Here is a 23,168-nt window from a genome sequence, read left to right on the forward strand (position 1 = left end):
ATCAGCCTTCTACCTACATTGGTTTTGTGTTTTTCAGGTGGATGGTTGATGTATTAATATAAAAAAACACACGTGGAGCATGTAGTGTGGTTCAAGTCTGGCTGGAAATTGCTGCCTTCAGTGCCCGCAGTGCGCAGATGCTGGCATACCGGCATGCAGCTTTGCCTGTGCTGGAAATTTGCTCTGGCTGCAGCCATCAGCAAATCCTTGCTGAAAAAGGAGCCATTTCCAAAACCCTTCCATGACAAAGATACTTTTCTTAGACTTGCAGTTTCATGTGGAGCTCAGCAGCAACTGGCGGCAGACGGACTTGCAGTCCAGCATTGGCCCTAACTGGCTTTGGGAAACTCACTCTGTGTTGTACTTCAGCTGCACCTCTCCACACAGGTGCTGTGGACCCAGACTCCATGGTTTGATAAAGCTCCTTGAAGTGTCTACTTCACAGTTACAAAAGAGTCAGATACATTTCCATGTTGAAGATGATTTTTTATTGCAAATGTACACATTACACTACTGATAATGCACAGAAAAAGCTATTGTTTCCTAAAATTTCATGATTACAAAACTTCACAAAATTTGTTACAACTAAAAAACCCACCTTCAGGAGTATATAAATAGAATTTCGCGCATAAATAACAGTAACAAAATAAACAGATGTATGTATTCAATAAATTAATTATAAATATTGCATTGGCAATGAAGTGCTAGGTCAGAAAAAACACCAGTATTTCCAGTAGAGCTTTTGTACAGAAATCTCTATTATAAGTAAACCTTTAGAAATGAGTGGAATCCTGAAGTTTTTTTGGTTTTGTTTTTGTTTTTTCCCTTTGGTTTCAGTTTGTTTATTCCTTTGTCAAATTGTTATATGGGGAGAACAGAACTGAAGACATCAGCCATATGTTTTTTAGCCACAAAGTAGCCATGATCCCTTCCTGCACGAAGAATGGCATGGCTGTCCCAGTTCTCGTTTATGTCACTATATCGTCTCTCCACTGATTTCAACTGATGCAGAATCAAGCCTGAAAGGACTTAAAAGAATTGCTGATGGTTACATATAAAACATGAAAAATCCACTTTGCAATTGATGTGACCTATGCATTATCCATTTTCAGTCTTTCTCTCCATTTGCTCATGACATACATTTGTATATACAACAGAATCTGTATTTGAACACAGATTTGAACTGCTTATTCCCTATGTGAAAACCAGAAATGCTAGTTCTGTACACACTTCAACCCCCATGCTGAATTCCCACTAATGTTAATGAGAAATCTATGCTGGATGATGCAGATCCCACAGTGAACATAAATTAGCCTATACAAAAATCAAAGATCCAGTTTTCTGAAGTACCCCTTAGCAATAAGGGAAGGAAGAAATATTCCCCTTTCGTCCCTTCTTTCCTAAGGGAAGAAAAAGCACAATATACAGGCGGAATTGTTTTTCAGTGGTATGCTTTCAATAGAAAGTTTTCCCAGAACCTTGTCAGCAGCTTTTCAAGAGACAGCATTAACTCTAGTTCACATAACCACATTTGCTAGGTCTTCCTTAATCATGTTTTGTTCCAAATGTTTGTCTTTAGCCTCTGAAGCTACCAGATTTTGAAGCCTCTGAAGCTACCAGATTGTGAACCTTCCCGTGAACTGCAAAAAGGTTTTCTGCATTTGCTCCCGTGAGCAGAAATAACAGGTGAACATAGGTGGCAATGAATTGGATGTACAAAAACTGTAATTATTTTATCATCACCACGTTAATGGAGGAACTCCAATGAATGCATTAAGCTTTTCTTATTTAATCCTTCTTTCTCAAAAAAAACCCTACGGATAGGCAATTCTTTATAAGATAGCCTCTGGGCACTCATCTCTTACCGGTACAACACACTGTATGGAAAAGGCTGGCTCCATACTGAAATATATAAAAAAAAGTTTGAAACATCACTACACGAGAAGCTAACCACCTGCAATATTCTGCAACATTTCTTTAAAACCGTGTGTGTGATCAGCATCATTTCTGAAAGCTGGGGCTCTTCACTGGAGACAGTTTGGAGGTGATCCCAAAGGGATCCATGCTGTCCGTTTCAAGAGGCGATGAGTATACCTCTGGTTCAAAAGCCTGGCTATAATCACCGTATTCACCAAAGTCTGTTGACTCCACTGGCACCGTGTTGATCATAGGTAAGAAGTGAGATAGTGGAAGAAAATCTTTTCCTTTGAACTGTTGTCTTTGCTTGGCGCTACTCAAAGACACCGATATCCCGTATTTCTTTGATTTATATACGTTGTAGCCGTCTGGACGAATCTCCTCTTCAAAGGAACAATCTTCAGTGGAATACCTGAGCTGAACAGCAAGGAGTAAAGAGGATTACAAATGTACCCACCAGATTCACTGTATTTGCTGTACAAATTCACTATACTCAACCACACCATACACTGTACTCAGCTACAGCCTAAACCTCTGGCACCAGTCCTCCTCCCTCTCTGCCTGCCTGCTGTAGGGACACAGGCAGGACCTGTGGCGCTCACCATGGCTCTGATGGCTGCTCTTTGAGTTATGGACCAAGACCCACAGAATAAGTCTAAAGCTCCCCATGCTGTACATAGCACGCCTGCTAGGGGTCGAGGCCATTAGAAAACCTAATGCAGAACTCCTGAAGCTTGTGCATGTCTGTCACACCAGATACGCTTTGAACCAGGATGTGTGTGTACTTCTCCACAGCTACCAATGACCCTATCCTGAGCAAAGGGAAAAAGAACCTCAGTTGGCAGTGCTTATTTAGATAAACTGTCCTTATTTGCTGACAGTTCTTGTCTGAGACCTAATCCAACAGCCCTATGGTACAAAACTCCAGTGCTGTTAGAGATTCGCCTGTGTAAGGGCTTTGGGATCAGGACAGTAGAAAGGCAGTACTGTCAAAGCCAGCATTTACACAAATGTGGCCAGAGATTAAAATAATACTAAAAAGGTAACTGCCTTTTTTTTTCTTTTTTTTTTTTTCCACAGCATTTATTGAAATAACAAAGGAACAATTCATGCAATGTTATTTTCTCATTAGACTTAAGTTAGAACTGTCAATTTAATAGCAGTGCAAGTTAAGATCTTGTATAGGAGAATATTTTTTCTTAAGGATGAATTTGTAGAAATACACTTGTGACATATTGTGCAGACATCAGGATTTAGTATCACCAGGTTAGATCATTTCATAAGCACTGCATTTCTCACAGCTCTGGTGTTATTTCAGGCTCAGCCACCACAGGTGATTGAACTCACGGTCAATAAAAGACAATTGCTGACAATGGCTCAGTCTTCAGTGATAAGTGTTTGTCCACGAATGCTCTGCCTGTCTAAATATAGAACATCTGATACTTCTCAGTCATTCCTCAAACATCATCAAGAATACGGAGTACAATTAAATGTTTCCATTTGGCTGTCATTTAAAAGCCTTTTTTAAACTAATCAATTTTTTTTTTTTAAAAAAGGCATTTTCTCCAATATAAATTACACAGTATATGTCCTTCCACACACAATATATCTCAGGAAAGCATACATATATGGCACATAATTATGGCTGAATTGTTGCCTGTCCTTATTCCTACGAGTGGTCAGCCTCACTAACGAGGATGATGAAATAGCAGAGCTTCTTGAGCAAGTGCACATAACAAACCATGACGGTTATTGATTGAGCCCCCTGTGTCTCAGCTGGATCGTCCCCTCTTGACTACGTTAGGATCGTCTCTAGAATTATTTTTAATAAGTATCAAATGCACTTTAGGTATTTCCAGGTTTTTTTTTTTTCCATAGGAGGAATTCATAATATGTTAATATATCAAGCAGTTTTAACAGATTTCTGCTAAACTACAGAATTCCTGAGACAGGCTACAGCACACTGCACATTCAAAACCAGCCCCAGTGACTAATTTTCCATGGTGTTGGAAAGGGGCACGTCTCAGGAGGGCACGCGGTCACTGAGTTCAGTCCCCAGACACTGCATCTGCCCTTTCGTTCTTCCACTGCTGAAGACAGTGCTGATAAGGCAAAGGCTTCCCTGCAGAGCTTGTCTGCCCCAGCTGATAGCAGAGAGGTGATAGCAGGTGTCATGAACGACCTGATTTCTCACCTTCAGCCTGAACTGGGCACGGTCTCAGCAGTGTTTCTTTGGCAATCGGAGGAATACAGCTGGCATATGCTAGAAACCATCTATTTCTACCTTCCAAATAAATACACCCCTAGAGCAGAGTGGCTATAGGAGAGAGGGATGCGTCTCTTAAGAGAAATCTCTCTGTGTGTAAAATCCTATTCCTTTCACTTCTGTGACTATTGTTGCTGAAGCCAATAAAACTATTTCCCAGAATATGGCAATAAAATTGGTCCATGACACAAAGATGTGATGGTATGGCTACAAACTATGGTGTTCTCAAAAAAAAGCCAACAACCGGCAATGGATACTATACAGCAACAAACCCAGTCAAGGGATATTCATTAGGTTTCAAAATGATATTATTGAAAGCTATTTTAAAATTCTGTGACTGCTAAAGTCCAGCCGGCAGCTCCAGTGGGTGCAGGACCCGGACTCTGTTTTGTTTTCATCGATCATTTTGCTTTGGATTTACATTAAAACTTTAAGCTAATAATTGACCCACCAGATGATCTGAGCCTATACACCTTATCACTGCATCGATTGTCTGATTCTAGCCCAGAAAAGCAAGGAAATTGAGACAGAAAGGCTAAATCCTGTGTTGCCTATTCAGTCCATAACTTTATCTGTCTTGCTCTCATAAAAGACACCGGGAGTTCTGACAATGGGCCAGGTCCTTGCCCTACTGAAATCAGCAGAAATTTTGCCGGAGTTATCAAAGCAGAACCGAGCTGTATCTTAACTACAGCACAGTAAAAACCATCGCTCCGTGCAGCTCAGGCTCCTGTAGAGCAGTTACACAAAGACTGACTCCGAGCTCACACCCTAGCAGCTCATGCATATGGCTTACCAACCCGAGTTTATATCGCTGATAATGTCCAGCAGACATGCTAGCATACAGAGATAAAGAGCACGAGCTAACAGTGTGGGATCAGAGTCACTAAACTCCTCAGCCACCAAGAGTCCCGCAGGTGTGCTGTTATCTCAAGACAGAAGTGGGACAACAGGGATGAGCCCTTCCTGCCCCCAAAGTCCCATTTCTGTTTGGTACCACCTAGGAGGTCAGCAATCCCATGTGGTGGTTATCTGGGTGCATCTCCCTTCCAAAGGAGGCATCTTATATAGATATATTTTGGGATATCTGAGCTGAACAGCGAGAAATTGTTGAGATCTGATGGCCTGACTTAATCTGTTTCTGGGGCAGAAACGCAGCCACCAACCGATGAGACTTATAAACGCCCCCAGTTCTGGTCTATACTATATTTTCTGTATACAACAGATTCGCTGCATTGGGAACGCTGTTCCCGTGTCGCCTCCATCTAGTAACCCCTTCCAGGCGACGCGAATCGCCCGCCGGTCCTACAGCGAAAAGGGGGCGCCTGGGGAGGGGATGGGGGGGAGTTGGCAGAGCCGGGGCCGGGGGTCGCAGCTCACCTGCCCGTGCAGCCGCCCCGCCTCGTCCATGCAGAGGTAGCGGGAGCTCCGCACGCCCTTGATGGCCACGGTGCGCACCGCCACGGCGCGGATCTCCAGCAGACCTGCGGGGCAGAGGCGAGAGAGCGGCGTGAGCCCAGCCCGTCCCGTCCCGTCCCGTCCCGTCCCGCCCCGTCCCCGCAGCGCCCCGCTACTCACTGTGCGGGCTCTGGCTGCCGGCCGCGTCCACCCGGCCGTCGGCGCCGATCCTGAGGAAGCAGCTGAAGAGCCCGTGCTTGCTGGCGGTGTAGAGGTGCCGCAGCCGGATGGGCTCCCCCCAGCCGTAGTTAACGTGCGGGCCGGCGTCGGGCAGCGGCAGCGAGCGGGCGGCGGCGGCGGCGACGGCGGCGGCGAGCCCCAGCAGCGCCAGGGCGGCGCGGCGGGCGGCGGGGCGCGGCCCCATCGCGGGCGGCACTGGAGGGGCGCGGAGAGGGGAGGGGGGAGGCCGGGCGCTCGGCTCGGCTGGCGGTGCGGCGGGATGTAGCTGGGGCGAAGCCGGCCCCCCGGCCTTTTATAGGCCTCCGTTATCAGCCCGATCGATTCGGCCGCATCCAGCTCCAATATAGAGCCCGTTTCATAGCGGGAATTGGCCGGGGCGGGCACTCCCCCCGAAAATATTGATCGGGTGACATCATGGCGCAGGGGACACCCTGAAGGCGCTCCCTCCCCATCCGCACCTCCGAGCTTCGCCGTCGGGGCTCCGGCCGCGCCCCTCCCCGCCACCCCGGGCTGCCCCGACGGGCCGTGCCGGGCCGTGCCATGCCGTGCCGGGCCGGGCCGTGCCGGGCGGTCCCGCAGCCCGGCCCTGAACTGAGCCCCGGAGCACACGGGGTCGGGGGTGCGCGACCCGCAGGCGTGGAGGTGCCCCGGGGCACCCTCCGGAGCCGAGCCTCGGCGCTGCCGCTTGCCCGTCCCCTGTTTCTCCGGTCAGGAACCAGGCGGCTGCGCCCCCGGGGATGCTGGTGCGAGCAGGCTGGGAGAGGGAGCCGGGGCTCCGAGGCCGCCGCCTGGCACCGGAGGGCTCGGGCAGGGCGGGGGGCGCCGCCTCCGCTCCCCCCCGGCTGCTCCGGGCCGTATTGCCGCCCGGCCATCCCCCGCCGGGTCGCTAGATGGAGCCTGGCACCCGGCGTGCGGGCTGGCCTCGCCGTCGGGGAGCTGCTGCTTGGGGGGCTCTCCATCTCCTCTCCTTCCCTGTTCGTACCTAGAAATAGGGAGAAAAAAAAAAAATAAAAAAAAAAGCGTGTGTAGTAAAACTGTATCGCCCCCGGCCAGGAGCCCGGCATAAGCATGAAGCAGATTTTGTCCCTGTCCGTGTACCAGCAGCTTTTCCCAGGTGGGCTCTTTTCATGGAAAGAAGCAGACACACGCACCTCTTGTTTGCTCAGTGCTTTCTGCATCTCAGGGGCACGCCAGGGGATCATTGCTGACTCTTCTGTTGTCCATCCAACCTAAGCACTAAAGGAATTTTCTCAGATCCCAAGAGAGAAAATATGCGTTGATGGGATTTCATAAAGAAAGAAAAAATCTTTCCCCCACAGGATACATAAACTAACAGTTAAGCAAAAACATAACCTTGCCCCAGCAACTTCTCTGAAGCAAGCAAACAAAATCTTCCTGTGAGCTCCCAAATATTGTTTTACTACCTGCTTAGTTTCATCTTTTTGTCCGAACGCTTGCATCTCTGTCCTGTAAACACTCATACAAATAACTTTACTTTATGACTAATCCTAGCTCAGAGAGGCTGTGCATTTAGACAAGGCCATGCAAAATCATGGAGGTTTGAAGGACGATGACTTGCATGTGCATACATGCTTATATGGTGCATAATCACCACATGTACCTTACGGCACTGAAGTTACCACGTTGGTTATTTAGTGTTTGAATGTTCAGGGCCTTGCATCACCAGCTCCCTGGAGCAAGGGATTATATGTCACCAGCCATTTCAAAAGCAACCACTGCTTTTGACTACTTCTTTTTCCTTTTTGATGGTCAGATTGAGGAACCCAGAAAGAAGCCCAGATTTCTCTGCATGGGTGATGAGTAATTAACAAAAATCAGGATGGCATCACCTTCAGGTGTCTCCTGCTGCATCCTCCAAATTACAGGCTGATTTGAGAAATTATGTCCTTTCAAACATCACACAAGTTCACAATATTATGAAAACAGCAAATAATAGCAAGGAGTCTGGGACCATATATATATAAATATTTATTTTTTTCCCTCTGCACAATTCTGCAACATTATTACATGGCTGCTACAGAGGCAGTTCATAACCCCGGGCCCCACAGCACTTGTGCACGTAACTCATCCTGGCTGCATGTGCATTCTTCAAGGTATCGAGCACCCACCACACACACAGACATTATGGTCGGAAATGAATCTGAAAGGCTTTGGTCCATTTTGTTGTGCATCCCAGTGAATAGAAACTATTTTATGTGTACTGATGATCTCATACTGTAGTGTTAATAATATTCACCATCATAAATATACACTGGTTTCTTCATCAAAATGTCAAATTTCTTTCAAGCAGCAAAGAATTGATGCTTGACTTGCTTATTCATTTTAATGGTATTATTCCTTAATGAGGATCAAAAACTGAGGTGGGAAGGACAAATCATTTGCACTAAATGATGCTTCAAATCAGTGAAAAAGCTGGCTATAGGTGAGAATTGCCTACTGATTAAGAGCTTTTAAAAGTTATTTTAATTGTTACTGTTCCTGGTGTTACATGGACTGATTTTTAAAGTCTCAAATCAGATCAAATGAAAATGAAGTGCTTAACTCTCTCTCTCTCTCTCTGGAATTACCTCTCTTAACTCTCTGGAATTACCTCTCTTAATATAGGAATCTTTCAATCTAATTCATTTGTCCAAGTTCCTCTGGAGCTAGTAACCGAGGTTAAGAGCCTCCATCTACTTATCTGGATTGGATAGTACCAATCCTACCTCAAAACAGCTTTTTAAGAAATAAGGGTTAAATAACCTCTTGAAGTAGTTATTCCTTTATTGGCTCTGGAAAACAAACAAACAAACAAACAAACAAAACCTTAGTGATTAAGCCCTATTCAGTACCTTATTTTAAACTAGAGCTAAATGAGCTAACAAATCTCACCATTTTCAACATACAATAGCTGTAGTGTGATTTTCATGTCAGTTCCTATATGTATCACTGAGCTTTATCATTTATTGGCATTCTTTTCCTAAAGTTCTACAGAAATACATGTCTTTGTGTGTTTCTACAGATGTATTTGCAGAGACATTATAGGGGAAATCAGACCATCACTTCCAGTGCTGTATCTGCTCCCTACATAAACAGAGCAAGGAAACCTGGTAGTGTAGGACTTTTCATTTTTCTGGGGACAGGAAAAAAAGGAAAAAAAGTCTTGTAGAATAAAAATACCTCTAGAATAGTACAAAATAGTACACAACTGAAAAAGCATTTTCACCTGTTGTAATGAATCATTTATTTCCACTGCTGTTTTCAGTGGCCCTATGTAATTTCAGCAGAACAAAAACTTCATCTTTGTGTAACACTAAAGCTGAACTGCATGTGGTTTGTAAGGACATGACTGCCTATGTTTTAAAACTCAAACATCCAGAGATCCTGGAGCATGCCAAAACGATAACAGAGGGTTTATGCCTTTGTAGGCAATAGCATTACTGGAACTAAGTGAAACAAATCCAAAGAAGATTGCTACATACTGGTCAGACATAGGGCATGAAACCACCCCTGAGTAGAGGCTACCTTGTGATGGAGATCAAAGGAAAAATTACATAGGAGAGTCACTCAATGCTGAGTGAGGGTCAAAATGTGATGAATTAGATCTGTCCAGAATGAAAAGGCATCTGTTCAAAAGTAGAATAACTTTAGAATATCTACAGAAGATAATGGTGAAAACTTTCTGTATACAAGTCATTGTAGAAAAAAGCAAACAGTACAGGAATTTTAAAGACGTTTTGCTTCTGATGAGGTATCTTCGGGATCTTCCACAGATTTAGGAGCAGGCATTACATGAATGTGATTCAGTATTACTTCTGAGTAGAGATCTGTAAGTCTTTTCCCCTTTTTGCTGAACTCAGAATTACAGAGGCTGTAAGTACTCTGAGGGGAGTAAGGTCCCAAGAAGAGCTGGAGGTGTCAGTGCAAATTCCTTTAGTTCTGAGTTCTGCTACCGTTCCTGCATGCTGTCCCATAAGTGACAGCAAAAAGACAGCCTTTACTTGCCCCAGTGGCAGAGGGATGGCAGGACAGAGTCTGTCAGGCAATGAGGGACGGCAGAAGTGAAGACACAGTACACTGTGATATGCAGTCATTTGAGCACGGGGTTGTTCTATAAAGAGCCTTATCCACACAGCACAAGTTAAAAAACCTGCCTAAGAAGGAGAGGTTACTCCACCATATGTCAAGGACTGCTCTGCTTCCCAGCTGCTTCTGCAATCCAAGAGGCATAAAGGTGACAGTATTTCTCCCTGGGCTGCAAATGAGCACAGAATTAAGATTCCACAGTTCCTGCTGCATGCATCCACTGACAGGATGTCTTGCAGGCATTCACAAAGGCTCTCCCCAGATATCATGAGGATTGCAGTCCCCAGTGAATTAGCAGGATCCAAATGCATCAGATACTTGAAGATTTTCACATAATCAACTTCTGGAGGGGTCCCTGTTCTAAAACTGCTCTACCAAGTGGTCACCGCACTGGAGAGATTGTTGCTACTGTAATTGGTAGTTGCATGCGTTGTCGCCGGTTCTTTCTAATGAATACAGCCAGACAACTAATTCAAACATGTCTCACTGTTCTGTTATCTAATGCTTTCTTAACTATTGCTATCAGTCAATGCATTCCTGAGAGCAATATTTAGTCTGGAATTGATTTGAAACTTCCACGGTCAAATGATATCTTGCGATTAAGTCTACTGTAAAGCTCACCAAAGTTTCATCAGATTCAAGTGACCTGGAAGCATTTCTTTTTCCCTCTCTCTAAACAGTTATTGCATGGGAGAAAAATAATCGTTTCCTACAAAAGTGAGGCTTCAAACTCACAAAAATATGTAGTCAGAGCTGTGGTCCTGTTCAAATAGATCCAAAACCCTACAGAGCCAGAATTAATCAGGTGATCTTAATCAGTCCTGTTCAATGATACTTGCCATGAAATTACTGCTGAAGAACACTTTTTTTTTTCTTTCTCTATGAGAATCCCACTCTTGCTAATACATAGGAAAGATCTGCAGACACTTGCTACAATAAGTTTCTTGGTGGACAGACATGGAGTAGTGCATGGCTTCTGATTTTTCCTATAAAAGTTAGTTTCAGATTGCTCAGTCCTGTTCAGACTGAGCATGTGGATGTGGAAGGTTAGAATTATACATGGTTGGGGAACTCTTGCTAATATTCCACTGTAGATAGCTGTGGGGTTCTGGGATCTGGGCTTCAAACATTTGTACAAGGTCAGGCAAAAAGTATTCTGAGGTATGTGCTGAGTACATTACAACAATTTACCACATTGTGGAGTAAGAGAGAAGGGGAGTTAAGAAGTCAGCAAAAACTTAGTTTTCTTGCTACCTATTATTTCATGTTACTCTGCTGCTTATCATTCCTAGGAATTGCAAGTCACCAACAGAACTGGATAAACACAGAAATGTAAATGATTAGTGAATGCTGGTGAACATAGTGTCAAAGTTTCAATTTATTCTACAAGTTGGAGGTTTGTATAATGCTTATTCATCTACTGTCATCACTTTTAATTATTACGATACTGCAGGAAGGACTCTTCATGAAATGATGAAGCCCTTTGTGAAACAGTTCTGAACAAATGCAAACTTAAAAAACATATAAGGTTTCCTGGTAGCGTCTTTTAAGACTGTTAAGAATATTTTACACACAGACATATCCTCAGCTTCTGGAAAACAAAGTGATTAGGATGAATCAGTAGATACCTTCCTTTCATTTCAGCTGTTAATCTGTACCTAAAAGTAAGGAGGAACATCTTAAAAGGAAGTAATAAAATTCTTGTATGACTCCTTCAAAGCCTGTTTAGTAGATAGTTACTTCACTTGTTTTTTTGTTTTGTTTTTTAAAAGTGTGATATCTTCCCTCTTTCTTCACAAGACACACAGACTCGATCTTTAATATAGTTGACACTACTCATGTAGAAAGTTGTGAGAAAGGCTTTGCAAAAGAGGAAGGGGATGAAGAATATTAGTAACTGTTCTTCCACTTGGATACCATAGGAAATAATTTTCTACTGAAAGACAGCCTATATACCACAGCTGTGGAGTAGCTGCATGATTTGCCAAGGATCTGGAAACTGAATTTATAGTAAGTAACTTTCCCTGACGTTCCTTATTGCAGCTTCTTAACTAGGCAGATTTGCTACCACGAAACATGGCTGGGGGACATTTGGGGTCAAGAACTGAAGGGCAAAGGTTACTGAAGCATCCTGCCAATGCAGCTAAAATTGACCTTTATTTGACAAAGCAGAAGTAACATGGGATCTAAAAGAATGGTATTCAAATAGCTAGTCCATCCAAAACATTGCATTTGGATTGATCCTAATCAGCCATAATTTCCTAGTTTAATGGCCAATTAAAAGGCCATTTGAAAGTAAGAGAAGCAGAACAAATCAGCATGGAAAAAGCATGTCTGGTCTTTAGAAAGTAATTCACGTTTGTTTAGGTTTTACACATCTGACTCCTGATAAAACTAGTAGGTAGCACATTCAGATTCTAAAAGTAATTCAGGTTCATTAAATAACTTGTTCCAGTATGAGACAAAATCTGAAACATTGCTGAAAAGTGAAGTGAAATACCTGCATTGAGGCAAGGGATTTATCTTTCTAAACGTCACATCAAATATTAAATGGAATGTGAAATCCCCCACTACCCAGCTGTTGTGCATGTTATGTACCTTGACCTGATGTAAGAAGCAGAATTACACTCAGTATTTCTTTTATATGTATTTACAACTTTGATCAGACATTTATTTGTCAGAAGGAACTTACCATCTTTAAATCCCAAGTGTTTTATTTTATTTTATTATTATTATTTTTAATTTTTTCCTGGAAACAACGTTTTTTAAACATTACTGTCCAAAGCAAGAGCCAAAATGCCCCTGGTTCTTTCACGGCTAAAGGTACAAGGAAGACCCTTGTATGACAGGGACACCACAGTTCTTGAAGTGAACAAAGCTGACCAAAGTACTGAGGATGAAAAAGTGAAATCATGATGCCTCTTTCACATGGTTTGGTCCAAATTTACTGGCTTACAGAAAGGTGTGACTTACATTCCACTAGTCACAGGGAGGCAGGACTGGGCCTCTGGTCCACGTACATTTGAATATGGGTGTGTTGATTCGGGAACTCATTTTGCAAAGGGGATTATAAAGATAGGTCTCCCAACTAATTCAGAGTTTAGCCCATTTCAGAAGACTTCTGGAAGTCCCTCTCACAGCTCTGTGCGGGGCATCAAAGCTTCATTCAACAGTGCAGTCTTCCCTAGACCAGTGTATTACTCTTTCTCAGAGGTCTCTTGCAGATAAAGCCTGTAAAAACACAGCTACCGATCTCTGTTACTGTAGCCTCGTTCTGCTGAAGAGCTGCTGTTGCTGGACAATAGGTTGCCCTTTTTCCATTCTCTTGACTAATAGGTCACATATTGCCATCAGCGTGACTTGGATTCAGTTAGGCAGACATGGCATTGATTGCATAATACTGTAGAAAAAAATAGCCAATGCTAATGGAATTGTCTCACATTTTACATGCATGCACAAATAAGCAATGATGTAATGTTTTACCCTAGGCTTCCTAGCATAACATTGCACAGACAGTGAATGGATTTGATCGTCTCCCAGTCTGTACATTTATTCTTAGAGAGTTTTGCTTTTTATGTACGTGAACATGCATGGCTACAGCTTTTCCAACTTTAGATCAATGAGCCACACAGCAAATAGCACCGACTTGGCAGGTCCCCTGCATTCATCTGAATGAAATGAAAGGGAGCTCAGTTCTTGGCTCCAGTTTTCTGTCACACCATTGTCATTCAACAAAACGGACCAAAGAGACAAGCGATCAATCCATAAACTCGTGAAGCCTCGGTCTCCAGCTGTCATCAGCTTTGAGCTCTCTCCACTGATCTTATCTGTTGCAGAGTGATTGAAAGTAATTTGTTTTGGTTGAAAGTAATTTGTTTTGGAGAGTAATTAGATTATCTCTTGGGGGGCTTCCTACCTGGTGACCCAGTGTTTCTCCTTGGCTTGCTGCTCATTAACATCAATTACCATAGAGACACTCTTCAAAGGAAGGCTTGCACTGCCCAGGGTAGGGAACCTATTAAGAAATATGCTTCTCATTCCTGCTTGGAGATAATAAACCTTCTGATGTCAAACAATTATTTGTGGGTCAGACACATATGATCCCGCTGGGGCTCAAGCCTTTCATTTGCCATCCAGTGTGAAATGCTTAGTAATTAGGAAATGAGCTAGATCTTTCTATAACAGTGTGTATATTGACGTGAATATAATGGCCTCAAACAAACTCCTGCATGCTATTTGTGAGCATTTACTGGCACTGCCAAAGCAGTGTGCTAGGCAGGGTGGACTGGTAGGCAGCAGGCTACTCTGGAAAAACACAAGCAGACACGCTCCATCCACGCTCACAGAGGTATGTGAAGAGTGAGCAGAATAAACCCTTGTAGGGAAAAGTGCTGAAGGGCTCAAAAGTTCATGCTTTGACTCTTGGCCCCAGAATCAACTGCTTTTAATTGAGATAATTAATATAGTTATGTATATGACACAGCACTGATAAGCATCATAACAACACCAGTATCTATTTTTTCTGTAATCATGTGAGCTCTAAATGACTCCTTGCCTGACTGTGACATTTACTGGTAGTGATTACATCATTACTACTGTATGATAGCACAGAAAGTTACAAAACAAACAGGAAATATTATACCCTACCTTTTGAACCACGTCTCTTTTCAGACACAGCAAATCTGCATTAACTGCAGGCAGTTAGTTTACAAATTAATTTACAAACGTTCAGGGTAAGATTTCCCCTTGTTACATCTGATCTTTGTGCTGCTTGGACAGCAGAGTGAGATGGCAAACCAGAAAGAGCCTGTAAAGGCAAGGCAGGGTTGTGGGGTTTCCTTGGCCCCCTAGAGCTCCTAGTGTCACCAACAGCCCCTGGGAGCGCAGGATGAGCTGGGGCTGACCACAGGGAAGCTGGGGGCAAGGCGGTGAAAATGTCCTCGTTCTGCAGCTGTTCACAGCTCCCTGCAGCTGTTGTGGTCCGCAGGGAGCGGGATGTGCTCTGGGGCAGCCTGGGGGGGTCAGGCTGGGAAGGACGCATCCTCAGTGCTTTCTGTCATCAAAATCTGCCCTGTTAGGTGATGCTCACTCTTCCATTTCAAATATGCGGCACAAGCCCTTTAAATATGTTTTCTGAAGAGCTGCTAAATGCTAACATCTGAAGTAAATAGCTGCTGTTTTTTTCCCCATTTGACTTGTTTGAGTAATTATGTCATTATATATGAAAGTGATTGTTTTATGTGTGCCAAGAAAGAATAAAGAAGACCTTTGATGAATACAGTGAGCAGCATGTAAATGTGGTGAAAGAATGCAGAGGCAAATGAATGACCTTTCTGAAACAGAATTTTTCCCTGCACCACCATTTTCGTCCACATTAAATTCAGTTAATGCGTTTACTTTTTCCTGCTGTGTATATTATAGCTGATTCCTCAGTGCTTCCTTTTCCTAATAAAATGCACATTGTCTAAAGTGTTTGCAATGTTCTTCAAACAAGCTACTGTGGGCCTGTCTATGAGCCAGACAGCGGCTGCTTGTACAAAGCAAAACATTTCCTCTTTCCAGAGTTCTCACAGAGTGTTTCTAACTTTAGGATTTCATCAGACTGTGTTTCTGTGATTTTTTTTTTTTTATTAATGCTGAGCTATGGATGGTCTTTAGTCACCTCTCCCAACCCCTACAAACTTAAGTTAAATGAAAGTAAAAAACAAAAACAATCAACCAAAAACAATCATCCAACAACAAAAACACACTAGTTTAATTACTAATTATTTATTGAAGACTGAACAAGCAATGGAAAATAAATAACTTTTTGTTTCTCAGGGCTGAGGGCCTATGGAACCAGATTAGACTCCCTGAACCTATCCTTCTTTAACTGTGTACAGCATGGATGCTAGGTCTCAGCACCTAGGAAATTATGGGACAATTCATAATATTCACACCTTTTTACTTCTTAACTACCTCTTTTTTTTTCCTTTTTTTTTTTTCTTTTTTCTTTCTTTCTGTGCATGACAGATAGTTTACCCAGTAATTCCAAATCTTGATGTGGCATTTGATAAACTCTGCTACAACATTCATTTTTTTTGCTTTGCAAGAAACATGATATTGTTTTATTTTGCACTTCAGATGCTTTGATTCCATCCTTTATCTCCCGATTCACCACCCTGACAGCTTAGACTAATGAGAAGAGTGTGAACCAAAACTCAATGAGTTCCTACACCTGAGCTTTTGTATCAGGCTGCCTGCTCCTAGTAGGTGCCGATTTCTGTTTACAAGGTGATTTCTGTCTCTTTATTCTAAAATTTCTGAAGTGTAGATACAAGGAATTATGGAGGGGATTATCACTGGCTTCCTATTTACTTGGGAGAAAGCTACCAAGGTAGCTATGCAAAGCAGGTTGCTAGATTAAAAAAAAAAAAAAAAAAAAGGATCAAAAAGTATGAAGTCCATGACACAAATGCTGAATTTCCTCTTGGGAAAATGCCAGCTTATACAACCAGAAAACTGCAAATTGTACCAAGTCATAATGGGGAACCAAGGCAGGTCACATATCTCAGGAATACTGTGGGTAGATGCTTCTCTCTACAGCTGGCTTACAGTCCTGAGTGCCACACCCCATCCCCACCAAATGTATTGAAGATAGATAGAATCAGAGCCCAGAAGATTTGCCTCACATCTGGAGTGCTAATTCTGAGATGAACTTCCACAGGATCACAGAATAAGAGACTACTTCAATGGCTGTGTTAAATGATGTGACTCATGCGGGCCTTAAACATCCTACAGGAAAACTGTGTTCCTTCTTGGTTCTGTGCCACAGTACAGAAGAGAGGGTGAGATGGGTAAAGTGGCAAAGAGGTATCCATTAATTTCTCTTTTTTTGGCCACTGAGTTATTCACTGTTACACATGTAATTGCCAAATCGCTTTTCTGTGAACAGTACATAGGAAAAAAAATGTTCATTTGGACAGTTGATCACAAAAGCTTTAGAAGCACACATCTTAGTCAGTTTTAAATGTGAGAGTTACTTACCCAAAGCACAGCAATGCCAGGATATGAATGATGGAGCAGGTCACCTAGCATGGTAGGAAATGCCAAACACTTGGACATCCTAAACACAGGAAGTGCAAGTTTTTCTCTTTGAAAAGGGTATCAGCGACAATCCTAGATTTGTATTAGAAGGTGTCTGCTGCCTCAGCTTGTATGAGCAACCAGCTGAAAAACTGATCACAGGTTAATTAATTAATGAGAGTCATCACCTGTTTGACGGCAATTCATTAACTCACATTTGTTACTGTCATGGTATATTTGACCACCCCAAGCTAAGAAGTGGCTTCTTAAGCTCCAGAAAGTGAAGTTACCAAGGTACAAAATACCAGATGCAGTTGTGAGGGGTTATGAGCTCATGTTTCCTCTTACCCCCAGGTTGGAGCTCAGGCTTTTTCTAACACTTCCAGTGTATGACCACAAATTTTGCCCTTTCTACCTCTCAACAGCTTTGCTCAGCCTGCTGTTTCCCACCTGGTGCTGCTGTGTAATCCTATTCAGTCCCCACACAAACAGCAGGGCCATGATGGATGGTGGGGACATGAGCAATGCTTCGCAGGAGAAAAGAAAACACCAGCACCCTCCTTATTTCACTGACGCTGCGATCCTGTGCTGGCTGGTTCCCCCCATCCATTAAAGGGTTGTCGCAGGATAGTGATTACAGGGAAAGCTCCACTGGTTTCGCTTTGAAATACATAAAGGTGGTGTTCAGGTAATGCTTTTGACTGTTAGCCCTTTTGATGTCCACAGGCTTTATACTTGCACATCTGGAAGCCTGTGCACCTAGCTATAAGCAGGCATCGCAGCTATGTTTCACAGCTGGCTTTACAAAAGAGCAGCAAGACACACACCACTTACAAGTGACACTTTTTTTCCCTTAGCTTGCTTGAAATTGTACATCATTAGTTGTAACTTGCTTTGTTGACTGCATCATGCATTTTCCTTTCACTCACCTTCAAAGAGCCCCGCAGAATTCATGGTGGAGCCGGGGCTCAGGTGGCATTTGCTCTCAGGAGCTGGCCTTGAGACCCGCTGAGAAGCACATGAAGGCTTTGCTATGGGTGCTGAGAACCCCAGCCCTCCATGAGAGAGCGGGGATAACCTGCGAGTCAAGGGAGACATCGCGGGGTCTGTTTGGACACAAGTCTTACTAATTTCAGTCACACTAGCCTTTATTTAGTTACCTTTTACACAGTGATTCAACTTAAATCCATATGAGCAATGCCAAAATGTCATTGCCATTCAAAAACTGCTTTGTGGTCTATGAAAAACTTGGTGTCAGCTCAAAACCAGTACTTTCTTACCCAGAAATTGAAGGTACCATCATTTCTTTTTGACAGACTTGGCTAAAATACCGTTGCACCTGAGCTGCTGTCCAGTTTGGAGAGCTGGCTCTGTCTTGCCAGGTGAGCACTGTATTGGCCACCTTCCTACTACCAGCTGCCTACCTTACACTTACCACACTGCACAGCCCACCTACGTCCTTCTTTTGAGACCAAACACAAGCACAGTGTTCAATCATGACCTGACAGTATAAAAAAGACAAAATTAGCAAGTGGAGTAATGTTTTACTTGCTCGGCACTCATTAAAGTGTTGATATATCCAGGCAGCAGGAGTTCCAAGACTTCCCTCTTATCCTATGGCAGTATTGGGCAAGGGGGCTTGTCCAAAACTACAAAGTATCACCTTCTGTAAAATTTTTGTGGCATCCTGACCATTGTTTTGTCTTTATCCCTCTGGCTACTAATAATTTTTCATAATTGCTTCTGAAAAGACACCCATTGCAAACTATTTACTGATTTCTAGTTGTATTGATTTTCCCTTGAGTCTCTCAAAAGCAGTCATCGCTTTTGCTATCTTTCTTTTCTCTGATACTAAGGCTGATTTTAGCAGTAAGTTACACATCCCAGTTAGTAGTTCAATGAACCCATATCAGAGCTCGTGTAAACTCTGATACCATTTGGTGGATATCACAGGTAAATATCCTGTGGTTAATTACCCTGTTGTATTTTCCACAGCACAGAAGTTGAAAGAAAATGCAATGGACGGACTCTTACACAATTAAAACATTATCTATAGAGCTTTTAGTATAAACTGTCAAAATGTATGGTAATGATTCACCAGCTCATCTCTCTGTTGTAGTCAGTATGATGTAAAAATGCCATCTAAATAATGATTTAAATACATAAGTGCTCATCCATTGCTATTTCTTTAAATGATAAACACAAAAATGAAGAAATCTCCAATGTTATTCTTTAATTTCTGAAAAGCACTGTAAAGGATGAACAAAAAGTGCTGGATCTTAGGCACGATAGATTTTCAAACAGCCAGTTTCCATCCATGTGTGTCAGTCTTTCCTTCTTCTCACACATTTGTACCGAACTGTAGTGAAATCACTTTGTTATTTTCAGGGTGTGCTGCCAGTTTGCAGCCCATGCCATGACACAGCATTCCTCCCGCTTTGTTTTGGCTGCTATTCTTTTTGAACTGACATTTAGCAACATTGCATTAATGCCTGCCTAATACAAGACTCCTTGTTGAATGCCATTAGCTGAAGTTGCAAGTTTTAGGCACAGACATGAGTGGGGTGTGGGTTAACCCTAGAAGGGAGTTCCCCCCTTCCTTTGGGATGTATGGCTTGTTTTGCTACAGAGCTTCACTTCACACCACTGAAGTCAAGGGAAACTTCCTTACTCAATTGGGTAGACCTGAATTGGAATTGCAGTATAATGTATACTGCAAGTATAAAGAATAAAACTGGATATTTGTTACTTGATCAATGTGGATACATCTTTAAATTATCAGCTAATGCTCTTCTAAAGTCATCTCAGTAAAAAGTTTTTCACAACAAACAATCCACTGTGCCAAAGGAGGCAGCTTTTGCTAGTAGAGGCTTATAGCTGTTAGCTGGATAGGTGAGCTAAATAGTGAATATTTGCTTTCTACTTAGCGAATGTCTGTCATAGCTCTGTTAAGTAGCCAGAAACAAATTACGTGTGAAAGTCAGCATCCCTCTCCCTCTCTCCTGTGATTTGTATTGATTTATGCAGCTCATGTCCTTAATTTAATTATCGGGAATATGCTTATTTTACAAATGATAACCTTGTAATCTCCCCAGCAGCAAAAAAAAACAAAAACATTTTTAACATATGCTATTCTTTGTTGCACATAATTTTATTACCAATGTTGTAGTGGACCTCCATTTATTAAAAACTAGATTAGTCTTTCTGATTATTTCTATTAACTTAAAAGTGGATTTTATTTACATAAAATAAATAGGAAAGCCACAGAAATATCCTGAAGTTGTGTGTCACTAAACAGCCTTCTTTGGTAGCTAATTTTTGAGTGCTTCTATCAACTATAAAACAAAGTAATGTTGAATGTTTTTAATGTTTTTTTTTTTTTTTTTTTTTTTTTTTTTTTTTTTTTTTTAACAGACTAACTGCATGGGTTCTCCCCCAGCATCACTGTTTTGAACTAAATTGTAAACTGTCTGCTTCAGTGAAATTTCATAGATGTCTCAAAAGTGAATGGATATTGATAGTTAGCAGAGGTATGTTTAAAAACACACACACACATATATATATATTTATATATATTTATATATATACACACTTGTGTAGGCTGCTCTAGAGCTGTGGATGTTGTATTTTCTCTGATTCTTCAGCACAGCATATAGAGAACCCATGCTCATTCTGCCTAAAATGGGTATTTATATAAAATGGGGTGAGTTCATGCCCTCTTCCTTTTTATCATATATATATATCCTTTAGTGCACTCTCCCCACCAACATAAAGGCATATATTTATGGATGGTCAGATGCAACGTCAATTCTGTTAATGCAGCAGCTTGTATAGGTTGGTGCCCAGCCATGTCCCTGTGAAGTCAGTAGACATCTGTAGAGCTAGAGGGGCTTTCCACAGTATCAAAGGTGTGACAGTGTGTTTGATAATCCTATGAATAGAACCAGAATAAATTGGAAAGCAGATGCATATTTGCTTCCATTTTTTTTTCTTAATTAACTTTGGAGAGTGTAAACAATGAACAAATGCATATTTATACTGCATCATCTTTCCAAATTCTAAAGGAAAGAAACCTCAGATTTATATCACCAGGAGGAGTGAATTTCTGACCTGCCACTGTGGTACTCTGGGAAGTGGGTAGCTAGAGCAACCCACATGAACAGCTTTTTTACTAAATGCATGTATGTTGCTCGCTAGTGCATCTGTTGCTTTTCTTTAAGTGTCACAAGGTGATTACAGTAGAATATTTTTGTGACTATTCATCTAAAATTCACTGTGGTTTATTTGATGACTGCACTGGTAGCCTTACATATTTTCTGTGATTGTTCTGCAGAAGAACAATTGTTTAAATTGTGAGCCTTAAACTAATAATGTAGCATGCACTTCCAAGCACATGTATACCCCATTTCTGAAAGGTCACTCATTCGAACTCACCTGACTTGCAAGCAGCAAGTACCAGGAGAGCCTTTTTCTACCAGTAAAAACCCAGAAAGGCATTTGTTGATATTTCAGCCTTTATTCACAAAATATTTTAACTAATCTATTTTTCCGTTCTTACTTTTGCTGATTACATATGATTACAAATAAGCTGAAGCTTACACGGTCCTAATAAGTCATAATAATATGTGTTAATTATTCTACTTAGGTCACCCATGTATGCATAGAAGGACTTTCTTTAGGAGAATGGTACTTACAGTCAGATTTCCAGTGTGAACATTGCCATAGTGATTTTTATTTGGTAAAATAAAATGTAAAAGCCCCAGACCGAAAGGAAATGTCTTCATTTTCACCCTCAGGGAAAGAATTTTTGATAGACAAAAATTTTTGATAGATTTTCAACACATAAATTGCTGTGGTTGCATTTACTCTTCTCTCCTATATTTTGGTTTAAGACGTATTCCAAAACTATAACATTTACTGAACAAGCTCTAATCTGGCACAGCTAGAGGGGCAATCAAATGAAGTGCATGATTCCATGAAGTCATATTCTTTGCTATTTACTAACCATTAATCCAAATATTTACCCCAGGAGCTCTTTGCCAAGGCATGAAATAAAATGGTATTTTATAGCTAGAACACCTATTCTATAATTCAAATATTTATATAAATATTAAAATAAGCAGAAAAATAACAAGAATTATTTTAGAGTAAGCAACTATCTTGTATGTGACTAGTAGTATCAGAAAAAAGTTTTTTTTCTGTCAGAAGACAGTAAATGTCTGAACTTCAAGGTCAAAGAATTTGAATTATCATACTATGTAATTTCTTACTTATTTATTTTTTAAATAGATATGACTTCAGCAGTGTTTCTGTATTCAAGTCATTTAAAATACAAGTGCTATTTAACATGAGAGAGGTAGAGATGACCATCTATATAGATATTTTTCTGCCTAAAACATACTTTGCTTATTTATTTCTTTTGTGGCATACCTTCTCTGCACGGCATGAGACTATCATAGCTATAACTTCAATAGTTCTATAAATACATAAGTGCCTTTCCTTGATCATCCTAAGCTTGTTAAAAATCCTGCACTGAATTGCCTACGCTGTGATTGCCAAAACAGATATGATCCACTGAATCACATCTGATAACGTATCAGTGGGCACAAAGGACTTGTTCTTTATGCTTTTCTCAGAGGTAAACAGACTCTTGATGGTCCAATTCTGCTTCCATTGCAGCCTGTGGCTGGTACAACTTGCTCTTCAGAGGGATGCGTGTGATAACCCTTCACTTCTGTGGCTGGCTGGAAGCTGGTTCAGTTCCCTCTGCAACCCCGGGGCATTCGGGAAAGAAGCTGCACAGAACTGAGGGAAATGAGGTGTGTGGATGAGAGTAAAGCACAGGGAAGCAAGAAGGTCTGCGCTCACCTGGAAAGGGTTTTGGACTTCATGCAAAAGATGAAAACCAAGGGTGGGTTTCACCCAACAAGTGAGAAAATAAACCCACCCTGACAAGTGTGTAGCAGATAGTCTGTGCACGTTGCCATTGCCATAACAAGTTTCAGAGAAAGACAAAGAGCAGGAAAGAAGGCAGAAAATGTGAGGATGGTTGGGGTAACACAACAACAGGGGAACAGAAAATCAAGTAGGAGTTTGAGGGTAAAGAAGAAATGAGGAACCAAGAGGAAAGGTGTCAAACACCGGGAGGAGGAGGCCGCACACGGGCAGGGCCGCCGGGGACAGGCAGTGCCAGTCA

General features: G+C 42.0%; 1 protein-coding gene across 2 annotated transcripts; it reads right to left on the minus strand.

The window, feature by feature from the left end:
• Positions 1-465: 465 nt before the first annotated feature.
• FGF19 (fibroblast growth factor 19) lies at positions 466-17,090 on the minus strand. 2 transcript variants are annotated; one of them, XM_068684579.1, is made up of 5 exons: positions 16,934-17,090; positions 6,973-7,057; positions 5,762-6,803; positions 5,564-5,667; positions 466-2,334 (listed from the first exon to the last, which is right to left on the minus strand). In XM_068684579.1, exons 3-5 carry the CDS (start codon positions 6,003-6,005, stop codon positions 2,002-2,004), a joined length of 681 nt encoding a protein of 226 aa, XP_068540680.1. In that variant the 5' UTR covers positions 6,006-6,803; positions 6,973-7,057; positions 16,934-17,090; the 3' UTR covers positions 466-2,001. The 2 variants fall into 2 exon arrangements, with proteins under 2 accessions (XP_068540680.1, XP_068540681.1); XM_068684580.1 differs by lacking the exon at positions 6,973-7,057 and having other exon boundaries at positions 16,934-17,085.
• Between the last annotated feature and the right edge of the window lie 6,078 nt (positions 17,091-23,168).

The sequence above is a fragment of the Anas acuta genome, chromosome 5, assembly GCF_963932015.1.
Source record: "Anas acuta chromosome 5, bAnaAcu1.1, whole genome shotgun sequence".
NCBI lineage: Eukaryota > Metazoa > Chordata > Aves > Anseriformes > Anatidae > Anas > Anas acuta.

Excerpts from the sequence above, each read along its gene's own strand:
- FGF19 (XM_068684579.1), bottom strand. The coding sequence starts at position 6,005 with ATGGGGCCGCGCCCCGCCGCCCGCCGCGCCGCCCTGGCGCTGCTGGGG. Across the intron at positions 5,668-5,761 it reads CGGCAGCCAGAGCCCGCACA|GTCTGCTGGAGATCCGCGCC; the intron begins GTGAGTAGCGGG and ends TCTGCCCCGCAG. Across the intron at positions 2,335-5,563 it reads CGGGGCGGCTGCACGGGCAG|CTCAGGTATTCCACTGAAGA; the intron begins GTGAGCTGCGAC and ends CTTGCTGTTCAG.